Source organism: Sander vitreus, chromosome 7 (assembly GCF_031162955.1).
Source record: "Sander vitreus isolate 19-12246 chromosome 7, sanVit1, whole genome shotgun sequence".
NCBI classification, from domain to species: Eukaryota; Metazoa; Chordata; class Actinopteri; order Perciformes; family Percidae; genus Sander; species Sander vitreus.
Window position 1 is genome coordinate 5,825,153 of NC_135861.1, and position 17,407 is coordinate 5,842,559.

At 42.5% G+C, this 17,407-nt stretch overlaps 1 protein-coding gene across 4 annotated transcripts in view; it reads right to left on the reverse strand.

Moving 5' to 3' along the window:
* The window catches only part of tns2a (tensin 2a), a 70,532-nt gene extending 54,693 nt beyond the window's left edge, over positions 1-15,839 (reverse strand). For 2 of the 4 annotated variants that reach the window (XM_078254330.1, XM_078254328.1), the window contains exon 1: positions 15,156-15,838. In XM_078254330.1, coding sequence (XP_078110456.1) covers positions 15,156-15,284 — 129 coding nt within the window. In that variant the 5' untranslated portion in view covers positions 15,285-15,838. Of the gene's footprint in view, positions 1-7,998; positions 8,109-15,155 lie in introns of those variants that run through there. The other 2 variants (XM_078254329.1, XM_078254331.1) reach the window with 2 other exon arrangements.
* Between the last annotated feature and the right edge of the window lie 1,568 nt (positions 15,840-17,407).

Below are 17,407 nucleotides of genomic sequence, written 5' to 3' on the forward strand. Positions count from 1 at the left end.
CTGTCACCAAAAAATATTGATGGGCAAACTAAGGCACAACGATTTGGGGGAAAACAATCGAATTGCGAGTTTTTTTGCCAGATATTGAGATTACGATTCGAATTGCGATTTTAAACCAGTGTTTCCTCTATGGTGATTTTACCGTGGTGGCCCGCCACGGTAAAATTTCTGCCGCCACGGTATCAGAAATAGGGTAGACGCACAACAGGGTTTCTGCTATGTACACCGCGCACCGCCGCTCCTTCAGCTGTTTATGAAATGTCATAAAGTCGTAATTACACGACTCCGCAGAGCCGTCTGCTCTACTGAACTCAAGCAAACTGTCATCCGCTCTCTCTCCCCTTTAGGGTGAGCAACTGGAACAGTGACAGGACGTCGTCACTCGCGAAGTCATGGCAACCAAATAAACAACAGGGCTCAGGCAATCTTAGGCAAAGTGACAAACAGAGACGAAATCCGCGACATGAAATCCGCACTCACGCAGGTCCCATGAAATATGACAGCTACAGTTTATTGGGAAAAAGCGTTGTGGACACTGATTTTGATGAATTTACTGTTTATCAGACCCCAGATGAGATAAGAAGCTAACGTTAGCGAACGCTGCAGTCCCTCTGCCTTTGACTCCCCCGCTGCAGGAGACGGTGTATTCCTCTGACACACTGTATTAACGTTACGGTTTTAAAACCGTTTTCCAGGTTAGTGGGGGTGCATACCACTCAAAACCAACATGAAAAACGCAGCTAGTAATGTTGACTCTGCGTTTTGTTTTGTTGTTAAACTGTGTGTAAAATGCGCGGTGACGTTAAATCACCGGTTTCAGGAAACGGCACCCTACGGTACCATCTATTTGCTGAATGGTTTCAAGCTAATGGTCGGTAGCTAACATTAGCAGATAAGCCTGTCGACAGCAACGTTATTGTTCATATTTCGGCACAATGTTTCTGACCTTAGTAGTGGTCATAGTGACTGAAAGTGTGATGTGAGATGCTAAAAAGAAAGTACACGCTGTTTTCAGGTAACGTTACTGTTTGACATTCAACACCCCCTACCCCCCGCCGCTGCTGAAAAAAAATTCTAGAGGACACACTGTAAACAAAAAGTATAGCTAATGTTCAATATTCACTGTGTAACAAAAAAAACATGTCATAAGACACCATCAAAACTGCTCTATGTTTAATCTATGTAACATAGATGTGAATTCCGGCAATAAGTGTTTTTCTTTTAATAAGCATGGAACATTGAACAGTCAAACGCAGAACATTTATCACATCATGAATGAAAAATTCCATTGATTCCACTGAAAATAGGACATTTCTGTAAACAATCTGTGGTATGTAACATTATTCCAGCATTTCTCTTATGAAAAAAAAACAGTAAACATAATAATGAAAAGAGGAATAAAAAATGTTAAATCAAATGTCACACCAAACATTCAACTGAATACTCACATTCAATTAATCGCGGTATTTACGATCACGCTCTTTCAAATTGCGATTTCGATTTGAAAGTGATTAATCGAACTCCAGGGCAAACCCTCACATGTACATGTGCCCCTCTGACTTACAAAGCCTCCACCAGCTGGGACCTGCCCACATTTCTACAGAAGTGACACAAGTTGTAAACAGCTACCTCAGGAAGAAAAACTCTACACACACACACAAGCTGCACACAAACACTCACTCACGTGCAGACGTGTAGCCCTGCAGACAGGTCAGTGGAAATGGACAGCCTTCCCCTTTCCTCTTCCCTTCCCCGTGTCCCCCAACTAATGTCAGGATAGACCCCACCTACAACATCTGCTACGCACAAGAAGGTCCTTTTTCTAATATTTTTAGCTCTCTGGCAGAAAAAGGAACCAGAGGTTTCTGGAGTCAAAGAAATGCTTTCTAACCAGAAATCCCTCCCATTCCTCGCTGCACGTCTGCCAGCCGTCACAGAACAGTAGCTGGATTCAACCAGGGAGGGGTTGGACACTTATACAACAGATGCACACACAGGCAAAGATTTATGCATACAAATGTCAAAACAAATACACAGAAACCATTTGTTCGTGCGCATACACACACACACACACACACACACACACACACACACACACACACACACATCCCTGGAAACTCTCTTGCTCCTTTCCTCTTCTTTCTCTCCAAAAATAGTCTTGATATTTAGACAATGATGGGCATTGTGTGGGAGTGCTACATTACTGACTGCAGGCCTGGACACTGTGACCTCAGCTTCAGCTGCAGATGGTCAGTGAGGGCACACATTGGAAGAAGCCTCGGAGGGGAAACTCTTCCTACAGATTTTGTCATTATAAGAACTCTGTGATCGTGACTCATAATGGAACATTGTCTTCCGATCTTTAGGGCATTTTTCAAGCCGAACACAGTCGCTTTGGGTTAGCGTCTGTTCTGTACAACCAAAAGTCTGACCATTTGATCGATACACTTTCAATTGCTTGAATTTGATTGACATTTTCATTTTCATTCTTTTTTTCTTATTTGATCCCTGACATGACTGGCGTTCTCACTGATAACAAATAAGTTACAAAAACGATTATTATACACAACTGGATTTTGACACCAATACACCAACCTGCAAAATTGGATTTTAGATTACTCTATAGTAGAGCTAAAGAGCTTTGCCTGAACCCGTCAGGTCCGGTCTTAATTTCTGTAATTTTACACAGGCTCGGGCTGGGCTCGGGTTTGCACTCCAGGTTGCAAGCCCGTAATCTGGCCCGATTACAGCTCTACTCTATAGTACTATAACATTGTCGGAGTGTTGATGGACAATTAGTAAAGCGATGCAGCAGAACCAGAGATATCATCTTTTTTATTCCATGTATTCTTCTTTTTTCTCAAAACCTGGCGCCTGCATTACCCACAATTCAAATTGCCTAGCAACAGTTCGGTCGGAGATCCGAGTGTATTATCCAAGGATTCTTCTTTGTAACTCCACACACCCAGATGTTTTTCGTTTTCAAACTTGAAGTCTTCAGACCCATCCTACACTGACTCAAGTGACATCACTTGGGGACATTTATCAGACTTTACGCAGCTCCCTCTTGAGCCACAAAAGGCATACAGTACATATACACTGTACAACTTTTTTTTTTAACATGCTGTAGTACTCAACATCAAAGCTGTAAACAGACTTTGATGTGTAAAACCAGTGGAGGTCCCCTTTAATCAATACAGGAAATAGTGGAAAAACTCCCATCCTTATTTTCCTACACTGTCTAAAGATGGGGTCACACCAGAAAGTGCAAAGCAAAGTTGATTGGCACATCTTCTTGAAATATGTTGTTCTAAAAGCTTGGTGATGTAGGGACTACCGGTAATATGGTAGCGCTAGTCAGACACAAAAGTTCTCTGGGTTTCTTTCTATTTTCGCTGTACTGGGCTGATTACTCCCCCCTGGTATTTGCTCTCAGGACTGGAGATCATTTCATTCAACAAAAGTTATTGGATGGGAACGAGCTCTCCTCTCGTTAGCTCAGTTGCTAATGTGTAAACACATACAGGGAATTTGACTCCGGCTTTTTGTTGCTCTCAAAGTACAAAGTAACTTTGAAGATATTTACTTTACTGTCACATAAGGCAAAAAAAACAGCACAATTAAGTAGCTGGAGCCAATGAATGTTTGACATGTTTGCTTAAATGATTGATCAATTATCAAGAGATGCTGATTCCTTTTATGTCAGTAGACTAATCAATAAATCAGTGCTAATTGTTTCGGCTCTATAATGAATACATGTGAACTGTTTGCCAGGTCATATCGCATATCGTGTCCAAATGATGTAAGTGCAAAGCAGGTTTTCCCATTGACGATCACACAATTCTAGAAGTCTAACTCATAGGTCTTTAAAAGACTTTAGAGACTTGACCCTCAGTTTCAATGGAAATACCCGGAGTCTCCTTTTTTGTGACAGGAACGTTTAGTATCCATCAGAAATGTACAAAAAGCCAGCAGTTTGTAATGTCTGCTTATTACACAATGTTTTATGCACTACAACGCACACACGCACGCACGCACGCACGCACACTTCAGCGTTGGGTTTGAGACTTCTTGTGTACTTAAATTCCACCCACCTTTGAAAGTGTCTTACATGGGTCTGGGCTTATCTGGGTTCCTGCATCATTTGTTGGCATCAAGGCCAGCATGTGTGTTAATAAATGTGTGTCAATTCATTTGTATGTAAGTGTGCACGTGTGTGTCAGAAGGGTGGGACAGGCAGTGGAGGGAACAGAGACTGCCTGTTCCCGAGGTGAGGTCAGCGTGCTGGCCATGACACACTTCCGTTCACTGGGACTCCTGCTGCTTACGCACGCACGAACGCACGCACGCACACACACACACACACACACACACACACACACACACACACACACAATGACCTTAATGCTCCAGCAGCACCACCAACACCCCTTGCTGCAGTTGTTGATATTTACTGGCATGCACCATCTGCTTTGCCTCAAAAGTGTGACATGGCCTCAGTACGTTAGTGGATGACATCTTCCAAGGGTGATGATTAAGTGATGGTTAGACATGTTAGTTAGGACCAGATTCGATCGCATTGCAGCCTCAGACACATGATTCACAGAAGTTCCGTTTCAAGGAAACCTGTCGCTGCTCCTGCTGGACTAGATGCAAATCATTTACATCCATTCTGTTTTATTGCTGCCTGGATTTTCCAGGTGAGAGTGAATGGGTGCTACTGTAGATTTCAGTGTAACTGCATCTGGCACAAGGGACTGTGAACCAGGCTCTGTATTCGCCTCTTGGCTTGAGGCAGGGAACAGGGGGCGTCCCAAGTAAACACAGCCATCATGGACCCTGTCTGGACCATCAAACTTCTCAGTTACACCCAATAATTACAAATATAGAATACCTACTGTACACAGAGTACAACAACAGTATTGTACTGCTGGTTACTGAGCATCTCCGGTGGAGTGCCTTAGTGCCTTGCTCAAAGGCAACAGTTTGTTGTTGCCCAGGTTTTCCCAGAAAAACTGAGTTTTGAAATCACAAGCACCCTTTCCAATCTGATCAAAATGCCGGCTGACCACCGCCTATCTACATTACATATGGTTCGCATAGGAGAAAATATACACTGTTATCAGTAAAAGAAAGGTTGGAGAGGTTGGACAATGTTATCTTGTTGTTAATGTGTAGCGGTTTTCCTCATGCCGCAAAGCAGGATAGGAACTCTGACAAGGGATGGTGATACGGAGCCAACACTAATTGTCGGATGCATGAACCACGCAACAGCCATTAATCAGTGTAGGCATGCATACATACACACACACACCTACGGTAGGATTACTACACCAAGCGTGATCATTCACACACATGACAGATTTTGGTTCACAGCATCCTTTTAGTCAACTTGTGCGCTTGATGTGCCCTTGGGAAAATTGTACATCTCACACACACACACACACACACACACACACACACACACACACACACACACACACACACACACACACACACACACACAGTCTATCATCCCAATCTGAGGAGGCTGGAAGCAACAAATTGCGTGTTACTCAAGCCTACTTTTCTTTAACAAGGCACTCAACATGACATCATGACTTACACTTATCTAAGCTCTACGCCACTTTCCTAAAGCCAAGTGGCGTAGAGCTTAGATCTGGCCCAAAAAATCAAGCCCGACCCAACCCGAGCCCGTGCACGTTGTGTATAACTGACGTTCTCAACTACAATTCAGAGTTGAACTCTGTTTGAACTCAACGCATTTCTCTGTGAGGGCTTGCTTCGCCCTCATGCTTGGAGAAGTAACAAAAGAGGACGTTGAAGGCTGACTATCATCTTTTCTGCCACGGCGAGCCTGCTTCATGTGTCTGTTCATCATCCAAGTCCCCGTTTTATTTGCTGTCATAGGCGAGCAGCGTGCCACACTTAGCCTAATGCACTCGACAAAGCCGACACATGTTGTCACTGCCCACGACTTGTTTAAAATGGTTCCATACCTCAGACTTTCCTCCAAACTTGCTCAAAGGTAATTCTCCTGTTTTTCTTTTTTTCTTTACATCCTCAAGCTCCATGTTGCACTTAAGCTCCACCATACAGCCCAGCAGCCCCGGTGTGATGTGTGCGAGAGGAAGAGACTCCGCGCATGACACGTGTTGCATTTTGTAACTGTAGTCCAACTTGTGTAACTTTTTGGACACATTTGTTACTTTGGCCTAAATATAGCCTATATAGATAATATTTCTGATTATGGCATAGCTTTCTCCCCACCCAATTAGGCTAATAAAGTAATGATTAAAAAAAACACAAATGCTTGATCAAGGGCCCAGCCCGGCCTGAGGATCTAAACTCTAAAGTGGCGTGTTATCTGTACGCATTTTGAGCTATCTGCGTGTACGTCTACGTTGTATACAGTGGACGGCAGTCTGCAACGCCACAGCGTAAACATACACGGCACTTTCTAAAGCCACGTGGCGTGTTATCGCGAGGCTACGTGTTATCGCGAGGCTACGGTTGGTTATAGGAAACGTCACACCAGGGTTGGTTTAGGAAAAGAACAAACATGGAAAGGAAACGTCACATGCAGGACACGAAGGAAACGTGACACGCAGGACACGAGCCCCGCTCTCCTGGGTGAAAGTCCTGTGTTACGGCGTCAATTCACAAGCAATCGCAAGGTAATGTAAGTCAATGGAGGCCAAACGGCGTTGATTAACACGCTAAAAAGCGAGTAAGCATCTTGATAACACGCCAATAACGGCATACGAATTGACATGTCATACATACGCCACTTCATGAGATCAGTCTGAGGCACTAAGTTTTGACCAAATTGCACTGTCACTCAACTATTTGGGCACATTTTATATTGCATCAGGAACTTTATGTCTCCATCGCAGGGCTGCAACTAATGATCATTTTCATTGTCGATTAATCTGTTTGGTCTAAAAAAAAAAAAAATGTAATTATTAATTATTAAATAGTTGACAACTAATTGATTAATCTTTGCAGCTCTACAAAATGGTCAATGTAGGTAAAGTAGGTAAAGGACAGCTTTCTAGCTCTTGCTCTTGGCTTTTGACCATTTGCATTTAGGTCTAGAGCTGGGAATTCACTGAGAGTGTAATTGAAGATACATAGTGGAGAAACCATCAAACTCATCCACACATTTTACTGATTTTGCATTGGCTGCTTTAATTTATACATACGGTTTCTAACTGCAATTGTATGCATTTTAACGTAAAACCAAACCAAACTGTCACCTATAATCTTCCGTCAAAACCTTGCACGCGCACACGCGCTCTGGAGAAACATGCCCCCCCCCCCCGCGACATGAATTTGCGACATTAACAATGACTGAGTGGTGCTGACGCAGTAACAGTGGGGAAGGTGTAGGCCGCCTAATGCATCAAATGACTCTATTCAGAACACTTTATGTCAGTTTAATGAAGTGCGTCGGACAGAGAACACGTTTCTTTGAGTCTCCATGTTTCTCATAACCAGCCTACTATAGTGAAATCACGATAATTAAAACAGTAAGTAGCCTAGGCCTAATTGTGGGGTTATCAAAGAAAATGTAGTGTAACGTTAACTAAACATACGGCTATACGTTACATTACATCTCCCATTGAACAGCATAATACCGAGCCTACTTTTCTCTTAAGGGAGCCACCTCCAGAACATATGTTAGGAATTTGTGTATAACTTTCCTTAACATAACTATAACTAACCTGAGCAAACATCTGAATAAAGGCAAAACTGAACATGATTTTAACGTTATGGCGTCTCCACAGAAGACAAGAAATCAATTTCACAAAGTGCGCAGCCAGCATATGAAAACTCAGCATCACAACGCATCCATCCAAAATATTTCATACAGGCTGCAAATACTGACTGCTAAGTAACTTTAACTGGTCGACCAATCACTGGATCTAAGACAAACACAACCAGAAACTATAACTTTTCTCTCGAGGCTTATAGACTTGAGACTTGTGATCTTACCTTGTTCATTTTCCCGCTAATCATATTCCCTGGGTTAAAAGCTGCCCCTCATTCTCAGGAAGACCATCAGTAACATGGCCTGCCACTGAGATAACTTGTTTTCTTTACTCCGGTCCACCCTCCGTACAGGGGCTGCGGGGTGGAGCTACACGCATGTGTGGAGTACTATAACTGGATTTTCCTCCCCTGATAGGCCGGTTCCTGGAGGGGAGCGTAAGGAAACTGGATCTGGATTGGCTGAATTAAACACCTTAAAATCCCTGTGATTGAGGTGATGAATCCAGAATGTGCTTTACCCTATCATCCCTCCTCATAGTATTTGTTTTTATCACATATATCACACATATTCACAGTGTATTCCTAAATATATTGATGATGTGGCTGTGCAATAGTATGGTCGCTTAAGTAGTTTAAAATAAAAATGTAAATAACTGTAATTAAATAACCACAGAATCAGCCCTATATCCTTCACAACAGGGTCAAAATTATGGTATGGTAGGTGGATCTGGGTGTGACTGTGTCAAAAAAAAAATCTAAGAGGCGTTTGAAACCTTAGCATGTAAACAAACAAACATGTCACTATGTAGCTCACAAACACACACACACACACACACACACACACGCACACACACATGTTTTAATTATGGGCCCCATGTGCACAAGGTGGCTCTGGGCCTCCTCCCCTCCTCCTACAGTACACATAAGCATTATCACATGTGTAACAGACATGTTTATGTCAACAAATAGCTCAGGAACTTAATGTAGTCTGAACAAAAAGTATTTTAGTCAGGACTCTCTAGCTTAGGGGTTCTAGGCTCTTTTTTGTCTGGCGTACCCCTCAGCCCAAGTACCTCCTCATCCTCACCCCCTGTCCTGTTCTGCATGTGTTCATTTGTATTCATTTTAAACTGGGTGTTAAAAGGAAGTTTTTCCTCACCACAGTACTTTGTAAATTCTCGAGTGTGGCCTAGACCTGTCCTGAGATAACACCTGTTATGATTTGACACTATAAATAAAATTGAATTGAGTTGAATATCATTAAGTATATAAAAGTGGATATTGTTACAATATATATTTTAAGGCTTGGTCTCTTTTTTCAGAAGGTTCAGTCAACTTTTGTATCTGTACTGCCTGCCACCACTCAGAGTGGCAAAAGGTGGATGTTTCAGACCTGTATCCATTATTTTTAGCTTCTCTGGTCACTTGCTGACTATCATAGCCAGAATGTTACTGGATCAGCATCTCTGCAATTTTAATTCATTATCATTTTTACCCTTTAACACAAATATATAGCTTTTATATTTTTAATGGCATGATAATACTATTACTTTTTTTCTCTCCAAATAAACCTGACCCACCTGACCTACTCCACAATCTGTCCGTACCCCATGGTAACTGCAGAAGTATCATCTAGGTGTACAAATACTTTGGTTAGGAATCACTGTTCAAAAGTCCCCACGTCATCTTGGGCTACGTGTGGTCAGAGTGCCCCACACACACACACACACACACACACACACACACACACACACACACACACACACACACACACACACACACACACACACACACACACACACACACACACAGATGTGCCTTGATTAACATCTGCATTGTCACAGCTGCTGAGTAGTGACTCGTGTGTTAGTAGCAGCACCTAGTGGTGAAATAAGAGAAAGCGTCACAGGTGCAGTGTGGATACAGTGTCAAATTAGACTAAAACATGGATGAAGCATCTTTGCGTTTTAGATTTTCAAAGGCAAAGCCAGGCTTAGCTGATCACTATAATAGAAACAAGGAAAACACTTATTGCGTCAAACATGGTGATGTAAATCTTAGATTCCTTGCCAAACTATCTGTACATGCTTATGGTCGTGATTATAATCAATATATATGCACATGAATGCACTGAGGTTTATGCTGTCTTAAATTGTTAGCCCATTATATTCCCCAGTTTCAGACTTCTAATGCACAGAGCATTATTTCTGTCTGCTGCTTCAATCCCTTAGTCACTTCCATGTGTGTTAGATTGACGTGCAGGTACAGTATATCCCTACCAATCAGTGTGAAACCAGACTGTTAGTCAGTAATCCCCCCCCCCCAAAAAAAAGGTGCAGTAATGCAGTCCATTCATTTCGCTCATAATACAAGAATTTCCGGCTCATGACAGAAAAAAAGCAGGGCTGATAGATTTGGGGGGTCTTATTTGTGGAATTTTTGGCTCCCTTTGTTTTGGATTGTGCCAGGGTGAGGGGAAAAGATGAGGGTGTTGAAGAGGGGGTGGGGCGGGTGTGTGTGTGTGTGTGTGTGTGTGTCTGTGTGTGTGGGAGCATGGATTAAGAAGCAGTGAACAAAGTGGTAACGTGAAAAAGGTAACAAGAGGAGTGGGGAGGCCACATGCCAGACTAAAAAAACTACAGAGGGACCATGAGAGACAGGAAGCTGGTGCTTAGGATTGGAATGGGGGGTTGAGTCGGTGAGTAAAGTGGGGGAGGGTCCTGTTGGAAGAAAGATGGAGATGAGGAAAGAGGGGGACGCTTTTGAACACACATGGAATGAATCCTGAATCCAGCTTTCTCTGCACATAGACCAACACTAATTGATCGCAGTTGACACCAGAATGCAAGGTGCTTGATTTTGGTAAACACTCCATGAAGTATTGCAAGGTGTTTTTTTTCTAGTCCGTATAGAACTGAGAATTTTGAGTCTTGAGGAAGTGGAAGGACTTGGAACAAGCTTGGAGGTAAATGAGAAAGAGGAGGACAGAGTGGGAACCCAGGCCAAGAGGAAATAAGGGGAGAAGGAGGCTCAAAAAGGGGACTGTGTAGCCTGACGAAGGATTGTGTAAGACAGCACTACGCCAACGACTGATAAGGTGCAGCTGTTAGAGGAGCTAAAGAGCGAGAAAGCAGTGGTTGAGACATAGAGATACTGATGACACTGTGGAGCACATGTTCACATGTATTGTGCCAATGAGTTCAATAAAAATCCTTTCTGTCAGCCAACGCTTCTCAGACCCAAAGACATTTTTCAAAACTTGGGCAAATGTCAAGCTCAACATTTTTGGGTGTAAAAAAAGAAAATATTTCGTGCATAGTTTCCCGTGAGATGTTTCTTTTAACGGCGGTGCTGGTTTTTGTTGTTGTTGTTTTTTTGCAAACTTACTGAGGGAGGAAATGGTTTATGTCTTCCCCTTTTCCCTTGATCAGCTTTCATCTGCGTGCCCACAACAACAAGCATTGCTCAAATCCTGCTCAGAGTTTGGGACAGCTCATTGTGTTTAAGCCCAGGAATCTAGTCAGCCACCCCTCAAGTCTTACGTTTACATTGGAAGTCATCTTGTTTTCTGACGTCCAGGAGTGTGACAATTACTTCTCTTTCTATTCTATTATACTTTGTTTCATTCTGGATGTTTCGGGGGGGTCTATATTTAACCCTAACCGGTCAGTGTTCCTTCCTGTGTTGGGTGTGTTTGTAGTGGATGCCTGTGGCTCAAGGCCTCAGTATTGGTCATGGCCAATCTAAACTTTTGGTGCTCATGAGAAATTACAGGGAAGCTAGACAAACATATAAAAACATATAAAACCCCTGTCACAACGCCAGGCCTCTATGTATTTCTAGAGTCAACAACAGCAGATCTAGTAGGATTACAAATGTTACTTCAGGGGTGACAGAATGGACTTTTATTTCTGGAACGCTAACAATATAAACAACTACCAGTAAGCTTGGAATTCCTAGAAGCCATAACACTTATAAAGTAAGGAACAAAGCAGTGTTACATTAAAGAAAAAGAGATCAACATATAACAGAGTCAACAGCCAAATCGAAAAAAACATATCAGCCTTTAACCTATCCCCTAACCAATGGGCTATCCTCGTGACCCTAACCATTCGAGATCAATGCCTAACCTCGACCATCTACACACAGGCATAGAACAAAGGCATTAGAATTGACCTTTGCTAGTTAGCCCTAAACACAAAGTACAAATGAGACTGAAGGGGATGCCATTAGTTTTTGGTCATAAAACCATGGTATTGGACAAATGACAATTCACTAGAGTTATTACAATTCAACCTGAGGGGGATATGCATGTCTGCACCAGATGTCATGACAACACGTCTAAAAGACATTTCGGTCAAAACCCCAAATGTCAACTTCATGGTTGCACTAGAGGAAAAGTCAGATAATCACCAAAGTCATACAACGCATGGGCACCATGGATATATGCACTGAATCTCATGGCAATCCATCCAATAGTTGATATTTCATTCTGGATAGAAGTTGTTGATCTACTGCTAGCGTGGCTAAACGATCCTGCAGTAAGGGCTGTGTGAGAATACGTTTCATATTAAACTTCAGCTGCCAAGTGATTCCATTAATTAATCTCAGATTTGAACCCTTGGCTCTGCATGCACAGTAGGTGAATTCAATACGTGTTTATTAGGATGACTGCCAATATATGAAGACTTGAAACTTTCAATGATCTGTTTGTGATCATCACACACAATACGATATCTTAGAAAGATCATATTATGAAAAGGCCACAACCTTGAGGTGGTAATTTTACTACTTCTGTCTAATGCTCTCCTACTTAGATTTGTCCCACATGAATTGCTGTGGCTTGGATGGCTTGGTGCTTTTTTTTTTCTTTTCTTTTCTTTTTTTTTTAAGAGTGCCATATAAACTATTGTGTCTGTACACCAGAAACTGTTTATTTCAAGAATCCATTTTTAGAACATTGTTTGTTGATGTTCAGCTACTCTCCTTCAACAGCTGTCCAAGAACCATTGGACAGTAAAGCAACAGGCTTATTGTCAGCGCACAGAATGAGTATATGAAATCATAAAACGCTATGGGTAATCAAATAATTAACATTTTTAATTATTCATGGAGTGAATAATGAAAAATCCATAATTTGTTAATTAACACCAGTGCTCACAAAACATTAATGACACTGAAGGATGTGTTTTGACCCTACCCTGCAAACTGCAAATATTGTGTTGTACAGCTCTTGAGCACAATTAATGATTAATGAAAGGGATAATAATAATATCCCTTTCCCATGTTCCTGACATAACATCAGGAAATTATGTAATCGCACTGAGTGCAACATGTGGAACATCATTTTCTGTTGCCAAGTTTTTCCAGTAAGTACTTGGCAATGAGTATAGCAGGATACAAAGACATTAAAGCCAAGTCACATCCTGGTCAGGTTTTCACTAATAGTTGCATCTTTTCACACCTCACACTCACTCTCATTCCATGGAAAGCAACCATAAAAAGTGAAAAACAAGTTAATGAAAAATGACCATGAATAGATGAGACAACATCTCCTCCTCTAGGATAATAAGTGGGATCCAGCCGGTTCCCACACCCCTGTAGTGGGGTCGGTCACTGCAGGATGACGTCGTCCAGAGGGCTCCACATTCCCACGCTGCTAAGCATGTAATATGGAGCCACTGGGACTGTGGTGCAACCAAGCATACACACACGCACACAAACACACATGTGAAACAAGTCCAGATAGAAGATGGAATGCATACACATTTAGAAAAATACACACACACAAACTTAGATAATTCACACATCTGGATACAAAAGCAACAGAGACTCATGTCTGTATGCAATCCAATGTGATACAAACTGGTGGACAGAGGTAAAAATCTGCTCTTGATAGCTGATAGCAACTTAAGATCACTCCAGCCAGCTAGCCTGGCTCTGTTGACATGATGGTAATTCCTCAGCAGTGCTGAGGCCGTCACAACAGTTCCATTGTGTCGGCACAGATGTGACCTCAGCTTGGAGATGCCATCCTCATCTACATCACATTTTCAATGAAGGCCAAACAAAACACATACACACGCTCCTTGTAAAAATATAAACAACCACTTCTTCAAACTTCAGATCTCTTACACATGTCCACTAATATCACATTGAAATTCACTCAAATGAAAGAAGCATGGGATGTGTAGTTATTTCCTCGCACTTTACTATCACACATGGCTCTGATATTAATTCCTAATTAATGTTGGTCTCATAAACATGCAAGGCATCCTTTTGTTTCAAGCAAAATTAAAAAGAGACAATTGAAAATACTCTTGCCCTTACACTAGCTCTGCTTATCTGTTTACAATGGGTGTGTTGTCCAAAACATGGCGCTGCTGAAGCATCATTACTTCTGTGTGAAGGCAACAGAATTAAAGATCTATGGCTGGGAAATTCAAAATGTAGACACCACCAACACCCAAACATGTATTCTTGAAGAGCTGCTTGATCATCTCCAAGTAGCAATTAAAATAAAATATTTTTCTCACTAAAAACCAAAAACAATTATTATACATAATTGGATTGACTCCAATGCACCAACTTGCAAACACACTCCACTGATTAAGCATCACACTTCTATAACATTGGTGGACTCACAATGGACAGTTTTTTAAAAAAAAGTATCAAAATCAATGCAGCAGAACCAGAGATATCGTCTTTTTTTATTCCACACATAATGTAGGGCTCCTACTGTACATTAACCACAATTTAACTCGCCTGCCGACGGTCGGTCAGCGATTCGGGTGTGTTATGCCAGTAGCGGCACATGTAGCCTCGATCCGCTAGCCTCAGGGTTACCTCTACACCCCCACATTTCAAACTTGTAGTCTTCAGACCCATCCAACACTGACTCAAGTGACATCACATGAGGCAAGTTTATTAGATTTCACACAGCTCCCTCGAGAGCCAAAAATATTCCACATATGCAACATGCATAACACCTGTAAACAGACTACGATGTGTAAAATCTGTGCAGTTCCCCTTTAATGAAGCTATTACAATAGAAGTAATACAATATAAATATATAATATATGGGCTCCGTAAAAGAATACACCATATCTATAATATATATATATATATATATAAAATGTTGGTTTCCTTCTGACATATTGGTATTGTACATTACTGTGGATACGATGACATCCTACATATATTTTCCCTATAATGTACCTTTGATCAATAAATAACTCACTCCTTTGAAATTTCATCCTTTGACATGCCCAATACCCTGACTACAAACACAGGCACTCGTCATGGATGCATATAAACATATGCATGCCCAATTATTTGTTCATCTATCACTCACGTGAACACTACATGCACACACTGACCTTTGTCAGCCTCATCCTGCCACTATCACTCCTCTCCAGACTCCTTCTCTTCAGAGACGAGTGTCTGACCACCGACACAGGTTGCACCTCTTCCTCCCCACACCAGTCCGAACTCAGGACGCAACCCATATAGGTGGACGGGTCCTGGACTTTGGACCTCTCTTCTCCTCCTCTCTCTCCTTCTGTCCTCTCTCCCTCTCTGTCCTTTAAACAAGCTCCAGCCCCGGGCTCCTGGGCAGCTGTTTTTGTCAGCTGGAAAGGACCGGGAGGCCCGTCCCCTTTTTCCTGGCTCTCGTTCAGCCCTGCTACAGGGACGGATGGAAGGATACACTCTGCATGCTCTTGCTGCCCTCCCTCCTTTTCTATACGCACTTTAAAAACACCTCTCTCTCCAATTCAGCCTGCTGCAGTCGCATGTGGACTCCCCCATTTTTCTGCCTCCACCCCCTCTCACTGCTCTTCTTTGTTTCACACACACTTTTACTTACAAACACCCAACCTTCCATACGCACACTTAGGTTCCCTACTTTACTTTTTCTCTCTGTTTTTTTTTGTCAGTCGAACACACTCACTACATATGACCCTCGACTCAAATGCCAAGGCTCGAGGATCCCTTGAAGCTCTCCTTTATTTCTTCTTTCTGTCTTCACCCTTTTCTCTCCTCACGTTGCTTCTCTCCCTCTTCCCCAGTCGTCCCATCCTAAGAACATGTCTCTCTCTCCCTTCCTTCTCTCTCCCTACCCTCCTGCTTCTACCTCTCTACTAAGGTTGCCTCACGCTTACATATACAATTACCTCTCTGTTCTAACCCCCACCACCCCCCATCTCTCCTCAGCGGTTTCCTGCTCCCAGATACAGGCAGTCTCTCCTTGCTCGGGCAACACATTGTTGGTATTGTCTAGAAAACAACCAAGAAACCCAAACAGTGAGGGCAGCTGTTAGGATGCCGGGCAGAGCAGTGATTCAGAGTGGAGTGAGCCTTCGTTGGACTGAGCCTTCCCTTGTTTACGATGCAAAAGCCTGTTTGTTGCAATTGTGAAACAAGGTCTCTTTCACCACAGAATTCATACCTATATAACTAAGGATGTGAGAAGTTGTATGAAGGAATGTCAGATGCATGCTTGTCATTGTTTTGATGATTTCTGCCTGGATAATGAAGGGAATTTTAAGCACAAAGAGGCCCTGTGCATTTTTAATATTGCTACAGTGTGAAAAACATTAGCATTGCTCACGTTTCTTTTCCTTACGGTCTCTTTGGTGTTGTTTATTTCTTCTCCCTGAGTGTTTTGGCTGCTACGCGAGAGCTCACAAGGCTTGGAAGAGTGAGACTGTGCCCCTTAAAAGGCAAATTCTTGATGCGCCTCCAAACGGCCCCCCTTCTTTGTATTTACTCTCTAAATTCCCCCTTTCTTCTCATTTGTTTTATTCTTCTTTCTTTCTGTGCCTCGTTTTTCTATTTTCTCTCTCAGACAGAAGCCAGTTGCGAGGCGCTCTTGTTGTTGCAGGCATTTTGCCCCATGACAAGCCTTCCAGGTGTCCTTCCTTTTGTCCCTTCCTATACCCTACCATCCATCGATCCATCCATCCACCCTTCCCTCCTCCTACTCACCCTCTCCCCCAGTCCTGTTTATCTTAAGCCCCCTTGCAGTTGACCCCAGCCCCTCCTTTTCCTTTGCCTCGCCCCTCCATGAATCTTTCAGGCAAGGTCCCAGACATGAGCTCAGGCTGCAGACAGCGTTTACAACAAGCCCCCCCCACCCCGCCACCCCCCTTGGTTTTACATGCCGTGAAAGTAACTCCTAATCAACTCAGGTCCTGCCAAAATCTTGCTTTTGCATCTGGAAAATATGGAGAAAGACAGGAGGTGGTTTGCAGACTGAGTCATTACCTGCTGCTTATTTCAAAGCCAAAAGAAAGAAAGATAGAAAATATGTTTCTCATGTCTGGTACTAAAACTAAAAGGTCTATCGAAAGTTAAAGCACAATTATGATCTCTAATACTGAGTCTTTTTCAGCAAAGCAGCTGCTACCTTCTGTTGCAGCATATACTTGGCACACTGAGGAGTCTTGGCATAAATCAGTTTCAGTCTGGATCAGTGGAGATTAATGACAGATTTCTAAGAGATTTGGAGAAGGATGGAGAGAAAGGATACCATCTTAGAGAAGAGTTTGGAGAGACAAGATAAAAAAGTCCAAATATGGAGAACCAGAGAGAAAGAGAAGAGATTGTAATCTGAAGAAACAAAGGAGTA